Below are 22,685 nucleotides of genomic sequence, written 5' to 3' on the forward strand. Positions count from 1 at the left end.
TCTGAGACCCTGGGTACGTGAAGCATGTGGTCAGCCCCGGAGCTACAGCTCAAAGTGGAACAGCTTTGCTGCTGAACTATGCATGTGAGCATAACATAGCAACCCTAAGCAGGATCAGACCCTTGGAGCATACAGCTCAGTGCTGCCTGTCGACTTAATCAGATCTCCCTAAAGTCCCAGGAAAAGGAATGACTTCCCAATACCTGCTATTGGGGAGGGGGGGCACTCACAATCTGTCACCCTGATTCTGGGTCCCGCCTGGGCCCTTTCAAATCAGGTGTGTGCTGATCGTTTCACGTTTTGAACTCCCAGCAAATGTCAAACACACTTCGCAGGCCCAATTCAGAGTGGTAGACTGGGCTTCAGTTTATCCACCATGCTATTTTCCTAATCTGCAGAGGTGCTGGGGAGACACCATTCGCCCCATGGTGTCATGGCCCAGACCCCTGGTAAGCAGAAGTCAAGACAGCAGTCTGGTACTTCACTGTTTATTGGAGTTTAGTCCACGGCAAGGATCAACACAAGCAGAGGCTCACTCATCCCAAAACAACGTTGCTGCCACGCTGAAGCTCTCTTCCTACAGCCTGACATACAGAATGGCCTTCCCACTAATTGCCAACCTCCCCCAGCTGTGCCCCCTTTGGCTGGCTCCTGCAAGGACTCGCAGCTTGCTCTAATGCTGCCAACCTGCTGCTGTGCCTCTGCTGCTGTAGGTGGCTTCGCAGCTGCCTTCGCCGTTGTTCCCAGGGTTCAGGTGACCCTAGGGGTGTAGGAGCTGATGGGACTGAACAACCAGGTACTGGGGAAGGACAGAGTTGGGATCTGACAGTAGCTTTCGGGAAGCAGTTTCCATCCCAGGGGTTGCTTCCTCAGGTGTTGCCTGAACCCCTGGTCCTGATCCTGTGCCCGCTACTGAAGGCTCGGGCTCTAAGTCTGCCTGGGTTGGCTGGACCTCTGATGGCCCAGCCACAGCCTCCTCTACTTTGAGGCTTCTGCCATGCTGTGAGTCCCCGATGGCCCAGCTACAGCCTCCTCTGTAGCAGCAGTGGTATAGTGGCTAAGAGCAGTGGCTCTGTAGCAGCAGTTGCATAGTGGCTAAGAGCAGGTGCACTGTGATCTGGAGGAACCGGGTTTGATTCCCCGCTCTGCCGCTTGAGTTGTGGAGGCTTATCTGGGGAATTCAGATTACCCTGTGCACTCCCACACATGCCAGCTGGGTGACCTTGGGCTAGTCACAGTTCTTCTGAGCTCTCTCAGCCCCACCCACCTCACAGGGTGTTTGTTGTGAGGGGGGAAAGGCAAGGAGATTGTAAGCCCCTTTGAGTCTCCCACGGGAGAGAAAGGGGGGATATAAATCCAAACTCCTCCTCCTCTTCCTCCTCCTCCTCTTCTGTAGGCTCACTATGTGAGTCTTCTGCCATGGTGCGCAGGGACCTTGCACATGGGGAACCTGGCATAAAGTCGAAGGCCCTTTATGCATGCAGTGCTTACCCTGTGGCCATCAGTGTTGCCGTGAGTTTTTTCCGCTTGTTTTGTTTATATAGGATTCTCCTGCTGCAAAGTGTCCCCAGCCTAGTGATCTGCCATTCTACCCGTCCATTCTCTCCAGGCAACCTTAGCTAGGGGAAGTTGCTCTCTGCTGCCTTTTGGGGTGTGCGACCCGTCTTCGGTCTAGCATTATTTTGCTAAACCCATGTACATTTCATGTAGATTTCACCAGTCTATTGTTCCAGTGATAGACCAGTCATGTTTTTTTAAAAAACAAAGCTATTCTGATCACTCTGATTTGCTGCCCCAAAGAGTGGTTGAAACTGTTATGTGTGTGTAGGGGGGGGGGGGGCAGGGAAGAGTGAGAAAACCTGATGCAAGTCAAACGTATGCCACCTCCCTTTGCTTTCCCTGCAAAGCAAGAGCAAAAGTCACGCTCCTGGACGTTTTGGAAACTGTAGAGATTCTCTGATCTGAGATGCAGTGAGTGGGAGAGGGGAAACAGTGTACAAGTGTCAGAATGCCTAGTGGGAGCTGGGGGCTGCTTCAGTTTTCTGGGCTTTGGGGGGGATGGGATAACATACTATGGGTATGCTGTGTGATACTAACCGTTTCTACCACCAGGTGCTGGTCAAGGCCAGCTCCAACAGACTACCGCTCTTATCATACTGACTGCATATTTTCTTGCACTGTTCACGTGAGGAGGGTGTGACCCTCACAGATATACTATATACACGGGAAAAGCTCAATTCTGGCTTTTCCAAGCTGTCCTCAGGATGAATACACCTCTGTTCTTTACAAGGTGTTGTTTCAATCATTGGGGATCTGACAACATTACACAGAATTCAACCCAAGGGGAATGTACGCTCAATACGAAGCAGACCACAAATGTATAAATGGCCTATAAGTCTACATAAGCTTTCCCCAAGAAGCCAAGGGTCATTTCAGGTTGAGAAAATGGCATGGTGGCGGATGGACAGAATTAAGACCCTGCATGCCATAGTCCTGACCTGATTGGGTCTCATCCATATCTGATAATTAAATTTCAAATTTCCTGGGAGCTCTGAACTTGGAATTCCCAACAACGTCTGTTTCTCTAGTTCTGCCCTGGGTCCAGTCAATTGTGTAATGTGCCCCTAGGCCTGCTGGGATTGTGACTGATGCCAAGAATCTTCTGCATGCAAAAGCCCCATGCTATCCATTCCACCATCTGCTCTGTGATGCAAGAAGACACCTCTCCCCAAACTCTTGTGTTATCGGAGAGCTCTGACTACTAGAGTGAGTTCCAAAGGGGCGGTGGGGCAATTTCTCTGTGGGGGTCACATTCCCAGTCTTCAACCCATCTCTGAAGAGGAGTGATACATACCAAAGTCACTCTGGCAGTAGTGAAGAATGCGCTGGGATTTCCCTTTTGGTGTTTCACAACGTCCGCATCTCCCTGCAGGACAAGAAAGGCAATGAGCTTTATGTGAAGTTCTGGTGCAGAGATGCAGGTGTTGGGAGCCGTTGTACCAGTGATGTAGGTATAGATTTTTTAATGGGGTGGGTTTGGGGGGTGGGGCCACACACCCCACCCCTGGGGGCATAGATTATCCCCCACCCTGAAACAGCATCACTTTCAATGTTTAAACTGGGGACCTCAGATTCTCCCTTTAAATCCATGCTGAAGGGGGTGGATTTAAAAGGATAATCTGGGGAAATTTGGGGGGTGCCTGCTGTCAGGGGTGCAATTGTTAAGCTAGCAGCACCAAACTTTCTGGGTATCTTTAGGAGACCCTCCTGATGATACCACCCAGGTTTGGTGAAGTTTGGTTGAGGGGGCCAAAAGTTATGGACCCTCAAAGGTGTAGCCCCCATCTTCTATTAGTTCCCACTGGAAACAATGGGGGATGGGGCACCCCCTTTGGGAGTCCATAACTTTGGACCCTCTGAACCAAACCTCACCAAACCTGGGTGGTATCATCAGGAGCGTCTCCCAAAAAATCCCTGAAAGTTTGGTGCTACTAGCCTAAAACTCCACCCCCTGCAGGCCAAAAACTGAAAAAAAAACACTTAAAATACAAAAAACACAAACGGGGGCGAAGCTTTGGAGATGTAATGGGGGGTTTGAACCCAGGAAAAAAACTCCTTACCTACATCCTTGCTTTCTACTTCTTTCGGCCTCTACCAATCCAATCAATTAACCTCACCTAGGCTATTTCCGCATGGTCCAAATATCCTGGGATGGGCAAGTGAAATATCCCTGTTCGTGCAAGTTTTATGCACGGTTCCTGGCGCTAAAGCAGGCCTGCCCGGTGTTGCCCTGTGATATTTCCCTTAGCCTGGGATTTTCAAAAATCACCAAATTGGCAATTCTTTTCAAATATCCTGGAGTGACCCTACTGCCGTGCAAACACCACGGGAGCAGAACCAGTTTATTGTTCCTGCCTCGCCACTCTCGACCAATCAAGAGGTTTGTGAAAGCGGGGATGCACTTGCAGTATTAATACAAAAGACCCACGCTTGTGCGGAACAAACTGGAGTATTACCTCCCAGTCCTAACTCAGCTCCTGGAAAGAAATGGGCAACTGTGCGGAGGGAGAAACCGGGATAAAATAGATCCAGGTTAAAAAAAACCCAGTGGTACACAGGTATAATTTTGCCGTGTGGAAACAACCCTCCAACCTACTGTCATTCTAGCCCGTTTATCCTTATTCCTCTTTGTCATGATCCAAACATTACAGCGTACACTGGAATATTCCCGCCTTTTGTAACAGTTAGGTATGAATTGCAGGTTCTCTTCAATTCCTCTGTGGGTGATGCCCTATTTTGATTGGGACTGTGGCACACCTGAGGAATAAACTTCAGTCTTCCTACCTCTGCCATGTTTCCAACTTGAAAAAGTCCTGAGGGGCCTTCTTTGTACTCAGTGATTTATTATCAGTGTTCAGTATCCCTGGATGAGACAGCTACCCGGTTTTCTCACTCCCAATCCTCCACCAGGAATTAGCCTTCTCTCAATTCCTGGTAGCCACCTCCCAGTCTACCTTTCCCTCTCCTTCGACTCTTTCATCGCCCTGTCCAAACATATCCCACTGCTTCTCTCATTCTCCAAAAATGCTGCCTTGACCCAACCCCCGTATAAAAATGATTAAGCAAACGGAACCAGATTTCTTCCCAGGCAATGCTTTGTTTTGCTAGAGGGATAGGAGGAAATTTGGTTTATAATTTCTGAACATGTGACATTAGCTTACAATAATGTATGGTGCCGAAACCAGAGGGGGGGCAATTCTGTAACATCAAAGATCTCCCCGTTGCCAAAATAAGCCTTTTATTTGTTGTTTTATTGGTTCTGTGGCAAAATGTTCCAGTCGCGCTAACGAGGGTACAATTGGGTGAAAAGCCCATACTTGCATGAGTCAGAAATCTCGTTGTGAATTATGGAGTAAAACACCGGCGGCTGGAAAGAAAAAAAACCTTCCAAAGTTCTGCTTGACGCAGCAAGCAAAGAAATGTGCCTCCAGATGTTTGGGCTGACATAATGCTAAAACTCACTGACAGACTTTGATTTTCATTTCCACCTTTTGGTCAGGCTGACTTACGAGCAATCAGGAAAGGAAGGTGACAGGGACACAAGCCGTGATCCTTTTGTTGTCTGGGTTCACCAGCATTGGCAGAACCCAACCTGCCTGACTTGTCAGTATGAAGATGCAAAGCTGGACGGGTGAAGATGACCATCAAGCAAAAACAACTGATATCTGAGGTGCTTTCTGGAGGCAGGAATCCATAACACTGTCTTCTAGGGTGTTATCTGCTAAATGAAGTCCCCATGCTGTATCCACTCAACCAGACATGCTCTGGGAGTCCCATGCTGTTGGGTCCAATGAGGAAACTTAGCATGTACTGATGGGCTACATGTTCCCTCAGTGGTGAAACAGGGGCTCAGAAGCACCATCCTCATGATCCAAATTGATCCTCCATGCACTTGGGAAATAATTTCCGCATGCAAAACTAACAGAGCCCATCAAATTAACAGGAGCCTGTGGGAGGGACATGGGGACTTGGTAAAACTTCAACTGACTTGAGAAAAGGGTTTGTTTTTTCATTTTTTGTTCTGTAGAACAGAGCACATGTTTCATTTAAAATGAAGATGGCTGACCATTGCTGCCAAAATGCATCTTTTTGCATTTACCTTATATACTCGCGTATAAGTCTACTTTTTCAGCACATTTTTGTGCTGAAAAAGCCCCCCCCTTGACTTATACGTGAGTGAGGGTCCCACTTAATTCTTGTGTGGTGTTCCCCCTCTCCCGTCTTCACTCTCCTCTGCCTTCTTTTCTGCCTCCCCCCTTTCAGCCGCTTTCTCAGCCTCCTTCTCTGCTTCGCTCTCCTCTGCCTTTTTCTCTGCCTCCCCCCTTTCAGCCGCTTTCTCTGCCTCTGCCTTCTTCTTGGCGGGTGACAGCCAGTCGACCTGGGTGAGCTGGACAAGCTGTGGGATGGAGAGGTCGGTGGCAGAGACCTTGGGATTGGTGAGAAGGGGGGTCAGTGGCAGAGACCCCCAAATAGCGCCCGACCATTTTTTTTTATTTTTGTAATTTACCAGTAACTGCTGCATTTCCCACCCTAGACTTATACTCGAGTCAATTAGTTTTCCCAGTTTTTTGTTGTAAAATTAGGGGCCTCAACTTATATTCGCGTCGACTTATACACGAGTACATACGGTAGATGACATTTGCTTTGCCTACTGTGATTCTTGGACACCAAAATTTTTGTGTTGTGATAGTGTTGTTGTGCTGCAGCTCCCAGAACTTTCTCCCCTTTCCATTTCCTATATTTTGACAGGTGCTGTTGACAGTTTAAGATTGTCTATTTAGTGTGTGTAGCACTCTTTTACCATATATTTTAATTGTGGGTGGCATTCAGGACAATTATTTAAGTGGAGAAGCTGCATACGAATGCTTCCATTCATCCTCCTCACCATACTAAAACAACAGGCTGGATTTAGCTGTACACACTGTTGTCATTTATAACGGTGAGGCTTTTTTCAAAGGGTTGCAAGCCTGAATTGGTTTGATCAGTGTATGAAATGCTTTCAGCTCGGCTTTCAAACACGCCTGAAATCTGAGCTGCTCCTTATTGAATGGAGCGATTTGACAACCTGATGGCTCAACAAATGTGGTTCACAGTTCATTTTTTCTATGGGCTAATGGGAGAGCAGAAAGGCTGTTGGGGGAAAAAAACCCTATTCAAAAGCCTGTTATGTTTGGGGGCTGGCTGCACTTTTTATTGGGGACAGTATACATCTGATGCCTGATGTACCCTTAAAATCCAGAGCCAAAGATGTACCTGATTAACAGATTTCTATTATCGAAGGCTTTCATGGCCGGATTCAACTGGTTGTTGTGGGTTTTCCAGGCTGTGTGGCTGTGGTCTGAAGATGCCAGCCACAGATGCAGGCAAAACGTTAGGAACAAGATCTATCAGACCACGGCCACACAGCCCGGAAAACCCACCACAACCAGATTTCTATTAATTTCCTTCTCAAATTAAAAATGAAAAGTTTCCTTTAGATAAACCCAAATGTGCTTTGCCTTAAACCCCAGATGTCTATGGACTTCTCGTAATGATTGAGGAAGGGAGCCATATATTCATTCATTCATTCATTCATTCATTCATTCATTCATTCATTCATTCATTCATTCATTCATTCATTCATTCATTCATTCATTCATTCACCTTTTATTGGCAAAAAAGGGAGCCATATATTTAAAGGCTGGCATCATTCACCCCAGCTTAGATCTTGCCTTTTGTATGAACTTGCCAGGCGCCCGTCAGTCAGCCACTCCCCTTCCAACATTGTCTCTGCATGACAGTAATACTGATCTACCTTACCAAGTTGCTCTAGAGGCCATGGAAAGTTGGGGGCTGTGGCTTAGAGGTAGAGGATCTATGGTGATGGTTCCAGGTGCAGCACCTGGAATGTTCAGTTAATGTCAGGCAGAGTCAAGCAAGTCGCACCAGGGGGGATGGGGAATGAACAACTGATGGCAAATTAGTTAAGTTTTCCCTGGGTAACCAAGTAGAGGCGCCCAGGGCCAGGCAGCTTTATCTCAGCCTTCTGACCTTGAGTCCATCCTGCATTCCTGGGTTCTGCTGCTCTCCTGGGAGAGCAGCAGTGGCATAGTGGTTAAGAGCAGGTGCATTCTAATCTGGAGGAACCGGGTTTGATTCCCAGCTCTGCCGCCTGAGCTGTGGAGGCTTATCTGGGGAATTCAGATTAGCCTGTGCACTCTCACACAAGCCAGCTGGGGGACCTTGGGCTAGTCACAGCTTTTTGGAGCTCTCTCAGCCCCACCCACCTTACAGGGTGTTTGCTGTGAGGGGGGGAAGGGCAAGGAGATTGTAAGCCCCTTTGAGTCTCCTACAGGAGAGAAAGGGGGATCTAAACTCCTCCTCCTCCTCCTCCTCTTCTTCTTCTTCCTCGCCTTTTATAGTGTGGGATATCACGGGGAGGAGGATATGGGATTGATATATTGGGGTGGTTTGAGTGTTCCAGCAGAACTAGCTTTTCCCCTCTAACCCATGTGTCTGCCAATAAAGACTTCTAAACCTTCAAGTTGCAAAGTCTGGTTTGAGTTATAGATCCGGGGTTTGACAAAGGATCAGGCAGAAGACAAGACCCCTGGAAAGCTGTTCCTGGTCAGAATAGGTGGTGCTGACCAAGAGTCTGATTGACTGCAAGCAGCTTCATGTGGTTTCTAAGTGGGCTGCTACCCTGGCAAGAGCTGCTCTAAAACGTCTTGTGAAACAACTGACAAGAGGTGGGAATTCAGTTCTTAAGAAGATCCAGAAAAAGAAGGTAGCCATGCTGGTCTTCAGTGGAACAGCACAGTTCAAGTCCAGTCATGCCTTAGAGCAGAGGCCCTCCAGATGTTCATGAACTACAATTCCCATCAGTCCCTCCCAACATGAGCATTAGCTATACTGGCAAGGACTGATGGCAATTGTAGTTCATGAACATCTGGAGGGCCGCGAGTTTGACACCTGCGCCTTAGAGATACCAGCAAGATTTCAGAAGTATTTTGAGAGTCAAAGCTCTCTTTGCCAGATGTTGGTCTCCATTGGCAGAGTAGTGAACACAGGAAAGGTATACAACCTGGTTGAAGTCTAGATAAAGCTTTATTCAGGAACCCACTTGATCATGAAAAGCAGAGAGAGAGATAAGTTCTACCTACATGACTAGCTGAGAGAGAAGGTCCAAGTCAGACTGGAACTTCTGAGGTGGAGGAGGATATTGCCCTAAGGCATGCGTGTCAAACTCGTGCCCCTCCAGATGTTATGGACTACAGTTCCCATCATCCCCTGCCAGCATCATGCTGGCAGGGGGTGATGGGAACTGTAGTCCATAACATCTGGAGGGGCGCGAGTTTGAAACCTGTGCCCTAAGGGTAGCAATCTGGAGACACACCACAACCCATTATGCACAAGGTGTCCGCTGCGCAGCAGGGGCAAAAGTCCACTGGGGCAAGATATCTTGTATGGATGTATTTCCCCCAACCCCACTTTCAATTTCCATTCTCCCCACCCCAGACGATACCACTTTTAAGTGTAACTTTAATTTCTTCACCGCCAGAGCAGGGGAAATTTGCCAAGAAGCAGTTTCCCCCTGGGCATCTTCTCTCTGCCCACCGCCAGCAGACCTAGCTTCACCCCCCCCCCACTCCCTTGTGCTGATGTACACGCCTTCCTCTCGTCTCTGAAGTCTCCAAGCAATATAAATTGTTATATACGCTGCATACAATATTTGAATTATAATAGCCCCTGGACTAGTAAGATGTGGTGTTTTGTTTTCTTGGAAGGGAGGAGAGTCTGATCACATCCAATTGGAGCATGCATGCAGCTGGGCTGGGCTGATCAGGTCAGAGCTATCAGTCCGATGAACAGGATGCCATTCAGCCCTGCAACAAGAAACACTGAACTGCAGGATAAAGGGTAATGCCTGCCCCTCTGCAGCCAGGCTGAAAAGCACAGGGAGATAGAGCTATGGGTAATAACAGTGAACATGCTCCAAAGCAGAGACCGCATGGTGAATACTGGTAGCAGTAAGCATAGTAGACCAAGGAAAGGCACTTAACATGAGAGAAAGCACTGATTTCACTATCCTAACTGCCCTCTTGCTGCCCCCTTCAGGGCTTTCTTCTCTGAACCCCAGACATTGCCTATTCCAACAATCTCTACATTGCTACTGAACTTGAATGTAGCAGAAAAAAGTAATCAGTCAGATGTTACCTGACTGGTTGGGCACTCTGGCTGGCGAAGACACGGCCACCTCTTGTGACACCTTCTTGGCTGCACCTCTGGCCTTTTGAACTGGTGGGGCTGTTGTAGCTTGTGGGAATTGCTGGGGTTCCCCCTCTGGGTTTCCTTCTACTTCCCTGGTCTGTTGCTGGCGCAGGGGGCTGGCATCACTCTGGACGTGGCGGAACTGTTCCCTTGGCAGCCAAAACTGGTATTCAATGCCTGAGTTCTGCTCCTGGAAGAGAACCTGACAGGAAAGTTTGGGCTGAGACTCTATGGTAGAGGTAGCTCATAAGCTACCAGTAGCTCTCTGGCTGCTAAAGAGTAGCTCATGCATACCAAAGAAGATCCAGGAAAAGATCACAGAAAGATCTATTCTTAGATTATAAACACCCAAAGACTTTTATTTCATAGATTTCATAGGATTTTCCTCTGAGCTGGTTGGTTTTCTGCTGCTCTTCCGAGTCCACACTCTGTTTCTAAGACAGAACAAAACTTCATAACATGCCATGAGTAGGTGGGGTGAAATAGGTTGGGACATTTTTTCCACTGCTCTCATTAAAGAAATAGCTGCAACGCTTGCTGTACAATATCTCTGATCGTTCCAGGAGGGGAGGCACAGAACCTCAAATGTTTCTCCTAAAGACAGCAAATATAGAAGAAGGACTAGGAAAAAAAAGCATGTTCCATTCCACCCTGTTGTGTTGGGTGGAACGGAACGGTCTGGGGCTGAGAACCAAGCTGAGAGTGGGGCTACTCGTTGGGGAATGGACCCTTTGCAACGATGTAGTTGTTATTGTGATCTCTTTTCTGTATTGATAAACAAACCTCTGCTGGGCTCCAAAGGAGTGATTCAGGGAGTGGAATTTTAGTCGCAGAAGATAGCTTTGTGCTGACAATTTTAATGGGGAGGAATGCATAGCCCCTTTTCCCGGAGATCCCACTTTCCTCTCTTACCATCACAGACAAATCCTCCTGGGTGGGCCCAGTGGCTTCAAAGCTCTCGTGCACGTCGGCGGTGCGGGCGTAGTGCACTTTGGTGCCTGCCACTTCATACACGCCTGGCCAGTCAATGGCCCAGTCCCCGTTGATGACATAACGCTGGTTTGCATTCATCAGAGCTGTGGAAGGAAGCCAATGGGAGAGATGAGGTGGCCCCCAGCTGGGTGCTGATAATCCAAGCAGGTAAATTAGCAATGAAAACTGGTGAGGAAGGAGTAGATCCATGCCAAGCCCTAATAGCCAAGGATTGGAATCTAGTGGTTAGAAAGAATGTCTAGGCTCTGACCTCCTTAGAAGGCAATAGAAACCATGTGCTCATGTTACACTGAGCACATGTACATCCTACATGCACGTGCATAGATCTTTTTGTAAGATGGACCCATGAACGTTCACTCAACAGGTAGGGATGGTAGGTCTCCAAAGGCCTAGTTCAGGAGTCTGCAACCTTCAGCTCTCCAGATGTTCATGGACTACAATTCCAATCGGCCATGCTGGCAGGGGCTGATGGGAATTGTAGTCCATGAACATCTGGAGAGCCGAAGGTTGCAGACCCCTGGCCTAGTTCAACACCACAATCACTGTCTACATGCATCCTTCCTAGTTATTCAGTAGACCCCACTAGAATCCCAGTTCCTTTATTTGTTTGCAGAGAGGTGTTCTAGACCATCTTTCAACAACAACAAAAATTCATAAAGCATACTACAAAAAAAACCTGAATATTTTTCAAGCACAATGTAAATGCTGTAAAAAGGATAGTGTAAAACTGTATAAAAGTAATAGTAAAGAATCTCTCCCCTACCAAACCACAAAGATCTAGCAGACCTGAAAAAGCAGTGGCGTAGGAGCAGCAGTGACGTAGGAGGTTAAGAGCTCATGTATCTAATCTGGAGGAACCGGGTTTGATTCCCCACTCTGCCTCTTGAACTGTGGAGGCTTATCTGGGGAATTCAGATTAGCCTGTACATTCCCACACACGCCAGCTGAGTGACCTTGGGCTAGTCACAGCTTCTCGGAGCTCTCTCAGCCCCACCCATCTCACAGGGTGTTTGTTGTGAGGGGGGAAGGGCAAGGAGATTGTAAGCCCCTTTGAGTCTCCTACAGGAGAGAAAGGGGGGATATAAATCCAAACTCTTCTTCTTCTAAATAAAAATTCACAAATTGGTAATGGAAACCAAGGTGCTTCCATTGAGTTTTCTTAAAAAACACATACTGGATCTAATGATGTGAAACTGGTCACAACTTTGGTTACTTTGGCAAGAGTGTGTGTTGCTGCTGTACAGAAATCAAAGAATTTCTGATCATGAACAGACTAGCACAAACATATTGGGACAGTCACACTTTTGACAAAACTGACCCATAATAAAATGGAACTAAGAAGACGGTAATTTCACAGATTTACCAAAACTTTCACAGATTTACATTTTTTTTTGTTTATTGAACACTAGAACACAACCAGAGGCATAGCTCCAAGGGGAAAGGGGGGGCACAATGCCCCGGACGCACGCCCCTGTGGGAGTGTGGCAAGGGTGTTCTGGGGCGTTCCAGGGCGGGAAGAGGGTGGAGGATGCACCGGTGCACTGTGCACTTTCCCCCCTTGCAACGCCTCTGAACACAACGTTTTTTTACAGTGTTCAAACAATTAAAATAAAAACAGGGAGGGGAGAAACATATATTGCACCTCAAACACCTTAAGGAAAAGTCGGATGTAGATTTGATAGACAGATAGGTATGTAGCGAGTAGATTGCAGGCGCCAAGGAATAAGCGAGCAGCTATATATCATCGGTGGAGAAGCCGAGCGATATAAGGCATTGATCCGATGAATCTGGCTACTCTGGCCGAGCTGGCAGTCCCTGGCACCTTTTATTAGGGTTTTCGGGAAGGCGGGAGAGCGGGAGAATGTTGCACAATACATGAGTCATAGGGGCTGCGGACGTGCGAGAGGAAACGTTCCTGTCTGGGCCTAATCCATACCTGGGGGTATGCACCTTTTGTCCCTTTGTCCAGGACATCTTGTGACCCGTGAGTCACGGGGTCTTGTGACCGGCGAGGATGCTTGCCCAGAGGGCAACAGATGGCGCAGGCATTCCTGTGCACTGTCTGAATCTCTGCCGGGTTCGCAGGCTCACCCCAACAGGTATGTGACCCACAGGGAAAAGGCCAGTGGAAGGAAAGGAGACTAACTGAAGAACAGGACAAGGCAACCAGCCCAAGGAATCTGCTTCTTACCCAGATAGTTGCGGCTGCGATCTGTCACCTTTATATGCCTTGCGCCCGCTGGGATCCGGGTCACATTCTTGTACCCAAAGAAGCCTGTCAAGAGATCAGAGAGGGAGAGAGTCAAGTGTAGGGGGAGAGGAAAACCAGTACCAGGAGGTGAGGAGGAGGATGCCATCAGTGGTACGACAGGATGTGTGGGTCCAGGGTGGATAAGAACTTTACTGGGATGGTGGGGAGGGGGATGGCTTATAGCGTGACACAAAGCAAGAGAGCCTTCCTGAGACACCAAACCTGTGGGCTCAGACCTCAAGATCATTCCCCAAATATTATCTGACAACCTCCTCTTTCTGAGACCAAAACAGGTACAATAAATAATTATGCATTTCAGTTGACTAGAATTTTGGATGAAAGATGAGTGCAGAATTAATCTGGAGTCTTAAAAAACAGAGCATCGTTTTTAAAAGGGAGCAGCAGCCTTCTAGTCTTTATTGTTACAAAGATAGTTTAATAGGGCAGGGAGGAACCAATGTGTATGGGCCAAGCTAAACTTGATATTGGGGGTCTGTTATCCCCAGAGGTGGCAGGTGGCTGGACACTATCACTGCGCTGTCCTTGAGATGCTCGACCCCCAAACATCTTTCTTTACGTTGTATGTTCTCACATTCCATGGGAAACAGGGAGGGGGTTTTATGTTGGGAATTCTAAAGGGGATATATGTAACTATACTTCCATAGTCCGACAGAACTGGCTTTGCAAAAGCCAGATACTATGTCCAGTAAAGACTTCTGATCAAATATCCAGAGTCCGTTTATTGACTATAGTCCAAAGACCTGACAGTGTGTGACAACGTCACGTAGGAAGTTTCCATGGCAGAGTGGGGATTTGAACCTGGATTCTCCCATTGCCTAGCCTGACAATCTAAGCACTACTCCACAATGGCTTTTGTATGATTATGGATTCGCAGTGATGTATACAGGTTGATCCCACACGTTATTTTTCAAATTACACCTGGAGTCCTACCCAAAGGCCTAAATAGGGAAATAATTCTAAAGTTCAACTGCAAAAGGTGCATCAGTCTGCAGTTCTTTCTCTGCCTTAAGTAAAGGAAGTATTTAAAATGTTGCTTGTAGAAAACTAACCTAAGGCCCGCTGTTCCCTCTTGGAGGAGTTTTTAATAGTTGGATGCCATCTGTATTTTAATTGGTTTATGGAAATTGAACGCTGCTTTTAACTTTATATGTATTTTATGTATCCACTTGCTCTGTCATTGTTGTAAACCGCCCTGAGCCCTCCGGGGGAGGGCGGTATATAAGTGGAACAATAAATAAATAAAAATAAATAAATAAAATAACAATTACATCCTTCTAAGCCCAATAACCATTTGTTTAGGACTGGACTGCAAGGCATTTATACTTTTAAATACCATAAATATCTCCAACAATACAATATATTATTATATATTTCATTTCCCTGCTTAGGATGGCACGGCAGTAATTAATTAATTTAATTAAAAGAGTGGCTTTTTTTCAGGACTGTTGTACTCCAAGCAAGGCAGTTGTAAGCAGAGAGGGGCTTGGATGGATGGGGCTGGGGGATAGGGAAGAGATGGAAGAGGGAGAGAGAAAGAAAGAGCAAGGGGAAAGCATTAAAGCCAAAGGCCAAAGCATTCACCCACGGAGAACGTCAGGGCATTCAATCACCAGAGGTTGGGAACGCCGCCCGGAACACCTGCTGCACGAAGACGCAGGACTCGTTTTTGCCATTGCACACACCGCAGGCATCGGCTTGGGCCTCAGAGCCCAGAATACCATCGCAACCAGCTCTCTGGCGAAGGAGACAAAAGCACAGTTTTAGTTGGTGAATCATGGGAGCTTTCCCTACTCACCTTCTGCTGCGCGCCGCTCTCGCGCCTCCTCAAGGCAGCGATGAGCTGGCTGGCGGCTGGGGTTTGTTGGCAGCTCCGTCATTCCTGGCGTGCTCTCGGGGTTCCCCATGACCTCTGCGCGGGGTCATCAAAAGGTGCCGTTTCTTCAGCGCCAGGAATGACACGCACTGAGGTGGTGCAAGAGCGGCAGCGTCGGGGCGGCTGTGTAGTTGCCGCCCTTGCAAGTGGGGAGCGCCGCTGGACCCCGCACTACTTTCCCGGAGTAGCGCGCAGCAGAAGGTAAGCGGGGAAAGCCCCCTTGCGAGCTTAATTTTACCTTCAAGCAACCCTGAAACTGTTTTTTTTTTCCTCCCTGGTTTTTAGCCATTTTCGCAGAAGCCAGAGCAAAGTGGTTCTAGAACCTTCTTCTCTTAGGACATTGTCACTCATACAGTAAGTAATAACGAATGCACCCACTCTTTATTACTCACTGTAATTTTCTTATCATTTTCTTATAATTATAAGCCTGTTAATAATTTTATTTTTAGAGAAACCTATCTGAGGTAAAGGAACCTCCTCAAAAATCAATGCATTTCGTCACTGGGCTATTTTTTTTAAAACCCTGCCCACATAATGCACGGGAGTAGAAAAAAATAAATACCTCTGTTCCAAGAAAGCCCTTTTAAGGTGCTCTGGATAGACACAGCTCTTCCTTCCTGCCACAGAGAGACATGTCCTTGGGGTACAAAATACTCCCCAAGGTACAAAAACGTTAGACGTTATTCCTTTTAGATATTGATAGAGGCTTTCCTTTAAAATTCATGAAGTTCATCTTCATTTTCTAACAGGTTCGAAACATAGGGTTTTTTTCCCTAGCGACTGGAATTTGGTGGGAGGTAGTAATACAATCCCAAGGGCAATATGTGTACACATTTTTAACAGGGCTTCAGGGGTTTAACCTACCATTTAGAGGGCACAGCAGTTTCAGTGCTTGAGGAGATATGAGGGGGAAATGACCAGAGCACAGCATTCCATTCCGCTATGGGCCCAATCAGGATCGGACCCTCGTGGAATTTTAAATAGCTCATTTTAAGTTTTAAAATGGCGGTGCACCCCCATGCCAGATATGAGGGCAGTGTCAATGTCCAGTTTGGTCCCAAGCCTGAAAAGTCTGGGGATCAAAACAAAGTTTGCAAATTAGTGCTAGCATGATGTTAATCCATAGTCCCACTCTGAATGGGTTTCCATGCCATGCACATCCTAAGTTTAAACTACCTGTTTGGCAGGATCCAGGGCATTAGCCCAAATAAACTCAAAAATACACACGTTGCACTCTGGCTGTGTCTAATCTTATATATCTTAATAATTTATATATGGTTTTAACTGAGATAAATGCGGAATGGATTTTAACTTTTTTATATATTGATGGACACCGCCCTGAGCCCTTCGGGGAAGGGCGGTATAGAAATTCAATAAAATAAAAATATAATAAATAAATATATTAATCTTATATATAATTGAACAACTCAACACTTCTATTTGTATTTACATTTCCTTATTTCTCTGACAAGGTTCTTAAAAATTCTCTATTCAGAACCTACAGAATTGATACATGGACTATATGGAACTGAAGTTTTGTTTCTGAATAGAGAATTGAATGGACTAAGTGATTATTTATGTTTAGTTATAAGAGTTGGAAGACTTATGCTGTATTTTTAAGAACCTTGTCAGAGAAATAAGGAAATGTAAATACAAATAGAAGTGTTGAGTTGTTCAATTATATATAAGATTAATATATAAGATTAGACACAGCCAGAATGCAACGTGTGTATTTTTGAGTTTATTTGGGCTAATGTTGACATTGCACTCTTAAAGATAGTTGGTGATTGTTAGGATCCAGGGCGTGCCTGAGGATGGACTCAGAAACAGTATATCATGTACTAAAATTGCCTTATTAGATCAAAGAATCATTGACTGCGACTATCAGGGGCTCTCCCAGGTCACTGGCAGAGAAAAGTCACTCCCAATGCCTGCTCCGTGAGATTCTTTAACTGGAAATTAATCTGGCTCCGCCTGCATCCAAAGTAGGTACCTAATCTCCCCAAACAGCTGGTACCACAGTTAAAAGGCAAGGGTGTGTGTAGTGCCACTGAGCCTCTCATCCCAAAGTCTGACACAACTCACCAAACACCGACCACTGATGCAGAGATCTCGAGACTCTGGGTTGCAACGGGTCCCGTCCAAAACCCTTCCAAAGGTGTAGTAAAAATTGTGTCCCACTGCCAGACAGTTAAGATCACAGAGGTTGGGTGCTAGCAAAGGGAGAGTTGATGAGAGAGAGGTGAGGTTTGTGCCCCAGCATGGAACCAAAACCAGAACAAAATATTTAAGTTAAGGTACATTTGAGAGGTAGGCAGGTCCCTAGAATAATCAGTATGTGAAGGGAATACCAGGCAATAGTTTTTATGGGATTAAAGGGCTCCTTAAAGAGGTTTTGCAAAAAGGGAAATGGGAGAGAGGTGAACAGTTGTCAGTATTCCAAGTACAAGCCATGCACAGATTTATGCCAGTGCACAGTGGGGCTGGGGGCAGAATCCTGGCCAGGCTTACCTCCATGAAATGGGACCCATTGATATGGTGTCTGGCTCCCCAAGATGGGCTTGCCGTTGTAGAGGGAGCACTGAATGGCCCGGAAAGGTGTTGATCCAGAGGGGCAATCCTGCAGGTAATGGGGGAGGGGAGGGTGGAGAGACATAGAATCATAGATTTGGAAGAGACCAAAAGGGCCATCATGCAACCCCTTGCCATGCAAGAATACACAATCAAAGTGCCCTTGACAGATGGCCATCCAGCCTCTGTTTAAAAACTTCCAAAGGAGACTCCACCACACTCCGAGGCAGCACGTTCCACTATCGAACAGCCCTTAACATCAGAAAATACTTCCTAATGTTTAGGTGGAATCTCTTTTCCTGTACCTTGAATCCACTACTCCTTGTCCTAGTCTTTGGAGCAGCAGAAAACAAGCCTGCTCCATCTTCAACATGACATCTTTTCAAATATTTAAACTTGGCTATCATGTCACCCCTTAACCTTCTCTTCTCCAGAGTAAACATCCCCAGCTCCCTAAATCTCTCATCATCAGACAGGGATTCCAGACTTTTTACTATTTTGGTCACCCTCCCCTGGACTTGTTCCAGCTTGTCAATATCCTCCTTGAATTCTGGAGCCCAGAACTGATACAGTATTCCAGGTGAGCAGGACAGAATAGAGAGGTACGAGTATGTCCTTTGATTTAGACACTATACTCCTACCGACGCAACCCAGAATTGCACTGATTTTCTTGGCTGTCGAATCACATTGCTCACTCATGTTCACTTTGTGGTCTACTAAGACTCCCAGATCCCTTTCACGTGTACTGGTATCAAGCCAGACGTCACCCATCCTATATCTGCGTATTTCTCTTTTGTCTGCCTAAGTGTAGTATCTTACATTTGTCTCTGCTGAAATTAATTTTGTTAGTTTTGGCACACCTCTCCACTCTGTCAAGGTCACTTTAAATTCTGATCCTGTCCTTTGGGGTATTAGCTACCCCTCCTAATTTGGTGTCATCTGCAAATTTGATTAGCATGTCCTCTAGACAGAAAGGCACCATGGAGTAATGCAGATTGCAGCATGCCACGTTCATATGCATGACCACTGAGTAGTTGAGGATCATCACGTCACTCAAAGAGCAGACTGGCAGAAAGGGGAGAAATACTCTTCAACTTCTTTATCACCATCCACCTAGGGCTAGCTTTATGTCATAAGCCAGTCCTGGGAGACAAGAAATCCGACATGGAGTCTGAAGACACCGTGGACCAGGAGCTGCAGGCAACAGAGCCAGAGTTCCAAGACCTTCCCTGCAGAGCCAGCAACAGAGCCTGATGCTGTGCAGCTGGGAGAGCCATCAGTTACTTCAGACAATTCAAGTAATGAGCCAGCTGCACAAAGAAGGCAAAAACAAAGGCAGCAGCTAAGTGTGAAAAGGAGATGTGTCCACATTGCTGCTCGCTATGGCAGAAGGCTCTGTGAGCTGGAGGCATCTGCTTCTGAGGAGGACAGAATCATCACATGATTCTGGAACCATTAGCAGGGGCATCTTACTTAAGACCTGTCTTGGGGCATAGCTTGGCCTGGGTGTAATGAGTGTACTTCCTGGTAAGTTCCATGTACTAGGTCTTCCTCTGAACTCTAGCTCTCAGCTCACCTGCCTGCCTGGCCCCCTACCTGTGCCTTGATTCTGGACTGCCTGACTATGCCTTTGCTTGCTGCTCACCTTGACTCTGGACTGCCTGACCATGCCCTAGCTAACACCTGCCAGCAGTACACTTTATGCAAGTCCACCACAGGGACTCAAAGCTATTCTTCAGCTGCGAGTTTCTGGTGATGACTCCATTTAGAAGTTCTGCAGGGACCCGTTTGGGATCATGGTATGGGAGAAGGGAAGGCTCCTTCCTGCTGCCACCTGTCCCCTTCACACATCAAATAATGCTCCCTGGATTGGGAAAACTGTGTGTGTGGAGCAGCAGGAGCAGCTCGATGCTGTGGTACTAACCTGAGTCAGGCCCCTAAGCAGAGGTGGGATCCAACCAGTTCTCACCACTTCTCTAGAAGTGGTTACTAATTTTTTCTGAGTGTCGAGAAGGGGTTACTAAAGCAACCTCCCTGCCCAATAGGGATTGGAGGTGCGTGTGTGCGGCGGCGCCACTGTTTGAATCCCACCACCATTGGAACCTGTTATTTAAATTTTTGGATCCCCCCACTGCCCCTAAGGCACTTCTAATTGGAGCTGTCACCAGGAACTCGCAGCTGTACTATGGCTCCAAGTCCCTGTAGTAAACTCGTGTGAATATAATGTGTAGCCTTTTGATCATTAGACTTGATTTTCATTTCAGTGGTCAGGTAGGGTTCCCATTTATCTACTTTCTTTCTTTCTTTCTTTCTTTCTTTCTTTCTTTCTTTCTTTCTTTCTTTCTTTCTTTCTTTCTTTCTTTCTTTCTTTCTTTCTTTCTTTCTTTCTTTCTTTCTTTCTTTCTTTCTTTCTTTATTAAATTTATAGGCCGCCTCATCCCCGAAGGGCTCGAGGCGGCTCACGACATGATGGGAGGTCTCCAGGCAAATGGGGGGGGGGCATTTTCTAGGGAGGAAACATTAAAGAAGACAAATAAGGCCTCATCTACTTATAGGAAGTTGAGACCACAGAGTTTCTGACAATTGCTAGAGTTACCTAGAAGTTACAAGCTCTAGCAACTGCCAGGAACACTATGGTAATTCTAGCATAAAGTTTCTGGCAATTGCTAGAGGTGCCCTTGTCACTTCCAGGTAGCTCTGGGAATTGGCAGGACTCTTATGGCCAGACCTTTGGGTAAATAGCCAAGGTTTCTTCTCCTGTTTTTTTCCCCCAGGATGCTGCCCTCCCTATTGTCCTGTCAGCTGCCAGGCCTTGCTTCACTACCCTAGTGGGCAGCCTGGGTTTGGCACCAAAGCTTCCAAATGCCATTTAGCATCTCAGCCAACACACAAAATGACACACAGTGTAATCGCTCACATAACAGCCAGTACTCACATCCAGTTCACAGACTCGATACTGCCGGGGCTTCCCTTTGCACATCTCCTCCTCAGGAAACCTGCAACCAAAGAGGATACCCACTGAGTAGCCAACCTCTACAACAATCACTGGCTTTTGTTCCATTAAATGGGGCAATTAACTAGCCCATAACGTGCCACAATTGATTAGATTCCCACAGTACCGTGTGGCTGAAAAATGGCACAGCAGAATTTAAACACTTTGCTAAAACTATTTATTTACAAAGTATTTTTATTCCTGAGGTAAAAAGGCTGGTATTTACCAAGATAACTTTTCTTATTTAAAGTGGCACACAAGCTACATTCCACTCGTTATTCTGTTAATAGGATTATATATATACATATATACACACACACATAGATATACAAGTAGATACACACATACACACAAACACATATACACATAGATATACATATAGATATAAATATATATACATACACACACATATATATACGATACACAAACACACACATATATACATACACACATATATATACACACACACACATACACACACATATATATACACACACATAGATATATATAGACAGACAGATAGACATAGATATATAGATATACACACATGATAGATAGATAGATAGATAGATAGATAGAGAGAGAGAGAGAGAGAGAGAGGGAGGGAGGGAGAGAGAGAGAGAGAGAGAGAGAGAGAGAGAGAGATTTATAAATATACCTGTTGACCTTCAGATCTTAGGGCTAAAACATACAGGGTGAAAATCACCCCTCACAACCCATCTATCTATTGCCAATGGCAGGCTTCTGCAGTCTCCATTTTTTCAGTTTTACAGGAGAAAAAGTGGGGTTAATCTTTCAATCTCTGCTCAATTTCACCGTTTGAAATGGGCTCCTCCAGCTCTGCTGTTAGCAATAAAATATATAGCATTAAAATGTTCACAGCAGAGCAAAGGAACCTGTCAGAAATGGTAAAATCGAGTAGATGCTGACGGATTATCCTTCATCTCCGTTTTCCGCACGGCCCCAAGACAAATTGAGGGTTTAGAACAGATGCATCTAGTCTGCTAGTGGTGAAACTCTCCTCCAGTGCAAGAATGTTTCCCTGATACAAGAATCTCTTGCATCAGGGAGGACTCCCTACACCAGAGGACAGCACCATTGCTGCAGGAATGGATCCAGAGGTTCCAACCCTGGGGTTACCTGGCCCTGCAAGTTTGTACATGCACTGAGACTCATAATTTTCATTTCATTGTAAAAAGATTTTACAGCACTGGAGAGCTGTGACAAATGATGTGCATGAGAGGACAATTCCAATCTCTCTACTAATTGTATTATCACTTTTCCAGAAACACTGGGTTACCTCTGAAGATCTAGAATCGGCATGTGATCCACCTACCAATCTGACATTGGCATGTGATCGACTGATAAATGGCTTGCAGCATAACCCTCACTTAAAAAGAATTGGCAAAATTATTGGCTGCAGCAGTGGAAGAATAAAAAACGTGAAGGATTTGGCAAATGCTGACAGTTTTTACATTGGCTGACAGTTCTAACCAGTGGTGGGATTCAGCCGGATCGCATCATTTTGGTAGAAACGGTGGTTAAAATGGTGTTTGTAAACAATCAGTTGTTAAATTATTTGAATTCCCACCACTGGTTCTAACTCTTTGCAGGCATGCGCCCAATGCTGGATATTGCTGGAATAGCTTTCAAGCTTTTTCTCCAAAACCCCTCTCTAGAGGGCCACAAGTCCAGGTTTCACAACCACATCTTTTGCTCACTGAAAATTGTGGAAGACTCCCAGAGGCACATTCGAAGATTTCATGGGCACGGTCCACTGTCCCTCTTGTGCACACTCACCGGATGCACCGCCTGGTCCGGAACGAAGCGCCGTCTCCACAGGTGCTAGAGCAGGCACTCCAAGCTCCCCAATGTGTCCACGTCCCGTGGCCCGGCTGGCGTTTGAGACGGGGCCGTGGGGACAGGCTGGGTCCCAGAGTCCTGCCGTCTGTCCCCTACTTAAAGGAATATGGCAAAGTCACAATTCTCAAGACGGTCAACAGCTTTTCTTTTGTCTTGGGGAAACATCTGCCTTTCACTGAACCAAGATCTGCTGCTTGTGGAAGCACGCCAGCCTCCGACTTACACAGGACTCTGGCAAAGCAAAAAAAATGTGGTGTCTTGAGTGCACAAAGACTCAGTGTTGGCCTAAGGCAGTGGTGGTGAACCTATGG

General features: G+C 46.4%; 1 protein-coding gene across 1 annotated transcript; it reads right to left on the reverse strand.

The window, feature by feature from the left end:
- Positions 1–608: 608 nt before the first annotated feature.
- On the reverse strand, positions 609–22,471 carry LOC125433302 (ADAMTS-like protein 5). Its single transcript, XM_048497805.1, has 10 exons — positions 22,312–22,471; positions 20,455–20,515; positions 17,460–17,568; positions 17,034–17,161; positions 14,686–14,809; positions 12,995–13,078; positions 10,723–10,886; positions 9,757–10,012; positions 2,855–2,926; positions 609–760 (listed from the first exon to the last, which is right to left on the reverse strand). Exons 2-10 carry the CDS (start codon positions 20,497–20,499, stop codon positions 609–611), a joined length of 1,134 nt encoding a protein of 377 aa, XP_048353762.1. The 5' UTR covers positions 20,500–20,515; positions 22,312–22,471.
- Positions 22,472–22,685: the final 214 nt, after the last annotated feature.

This window comes from Sphaerodactylus townsendi, linkage group LG05, assembly GCF_021028975.2.
Source record: "Sphaerodactylus townsendi isolate TG3544 linkage group LG05, MPM_Stown_v2.3, whole genome shotgun sequence".
Classification (NCBI taxonomy): Eukaryota; Metazoa; Chordata; class Lepidosauria; order Squamata; family Sphaerodactylidae; genus Sphaerodactylus; species Sphaerodactylus townsendi.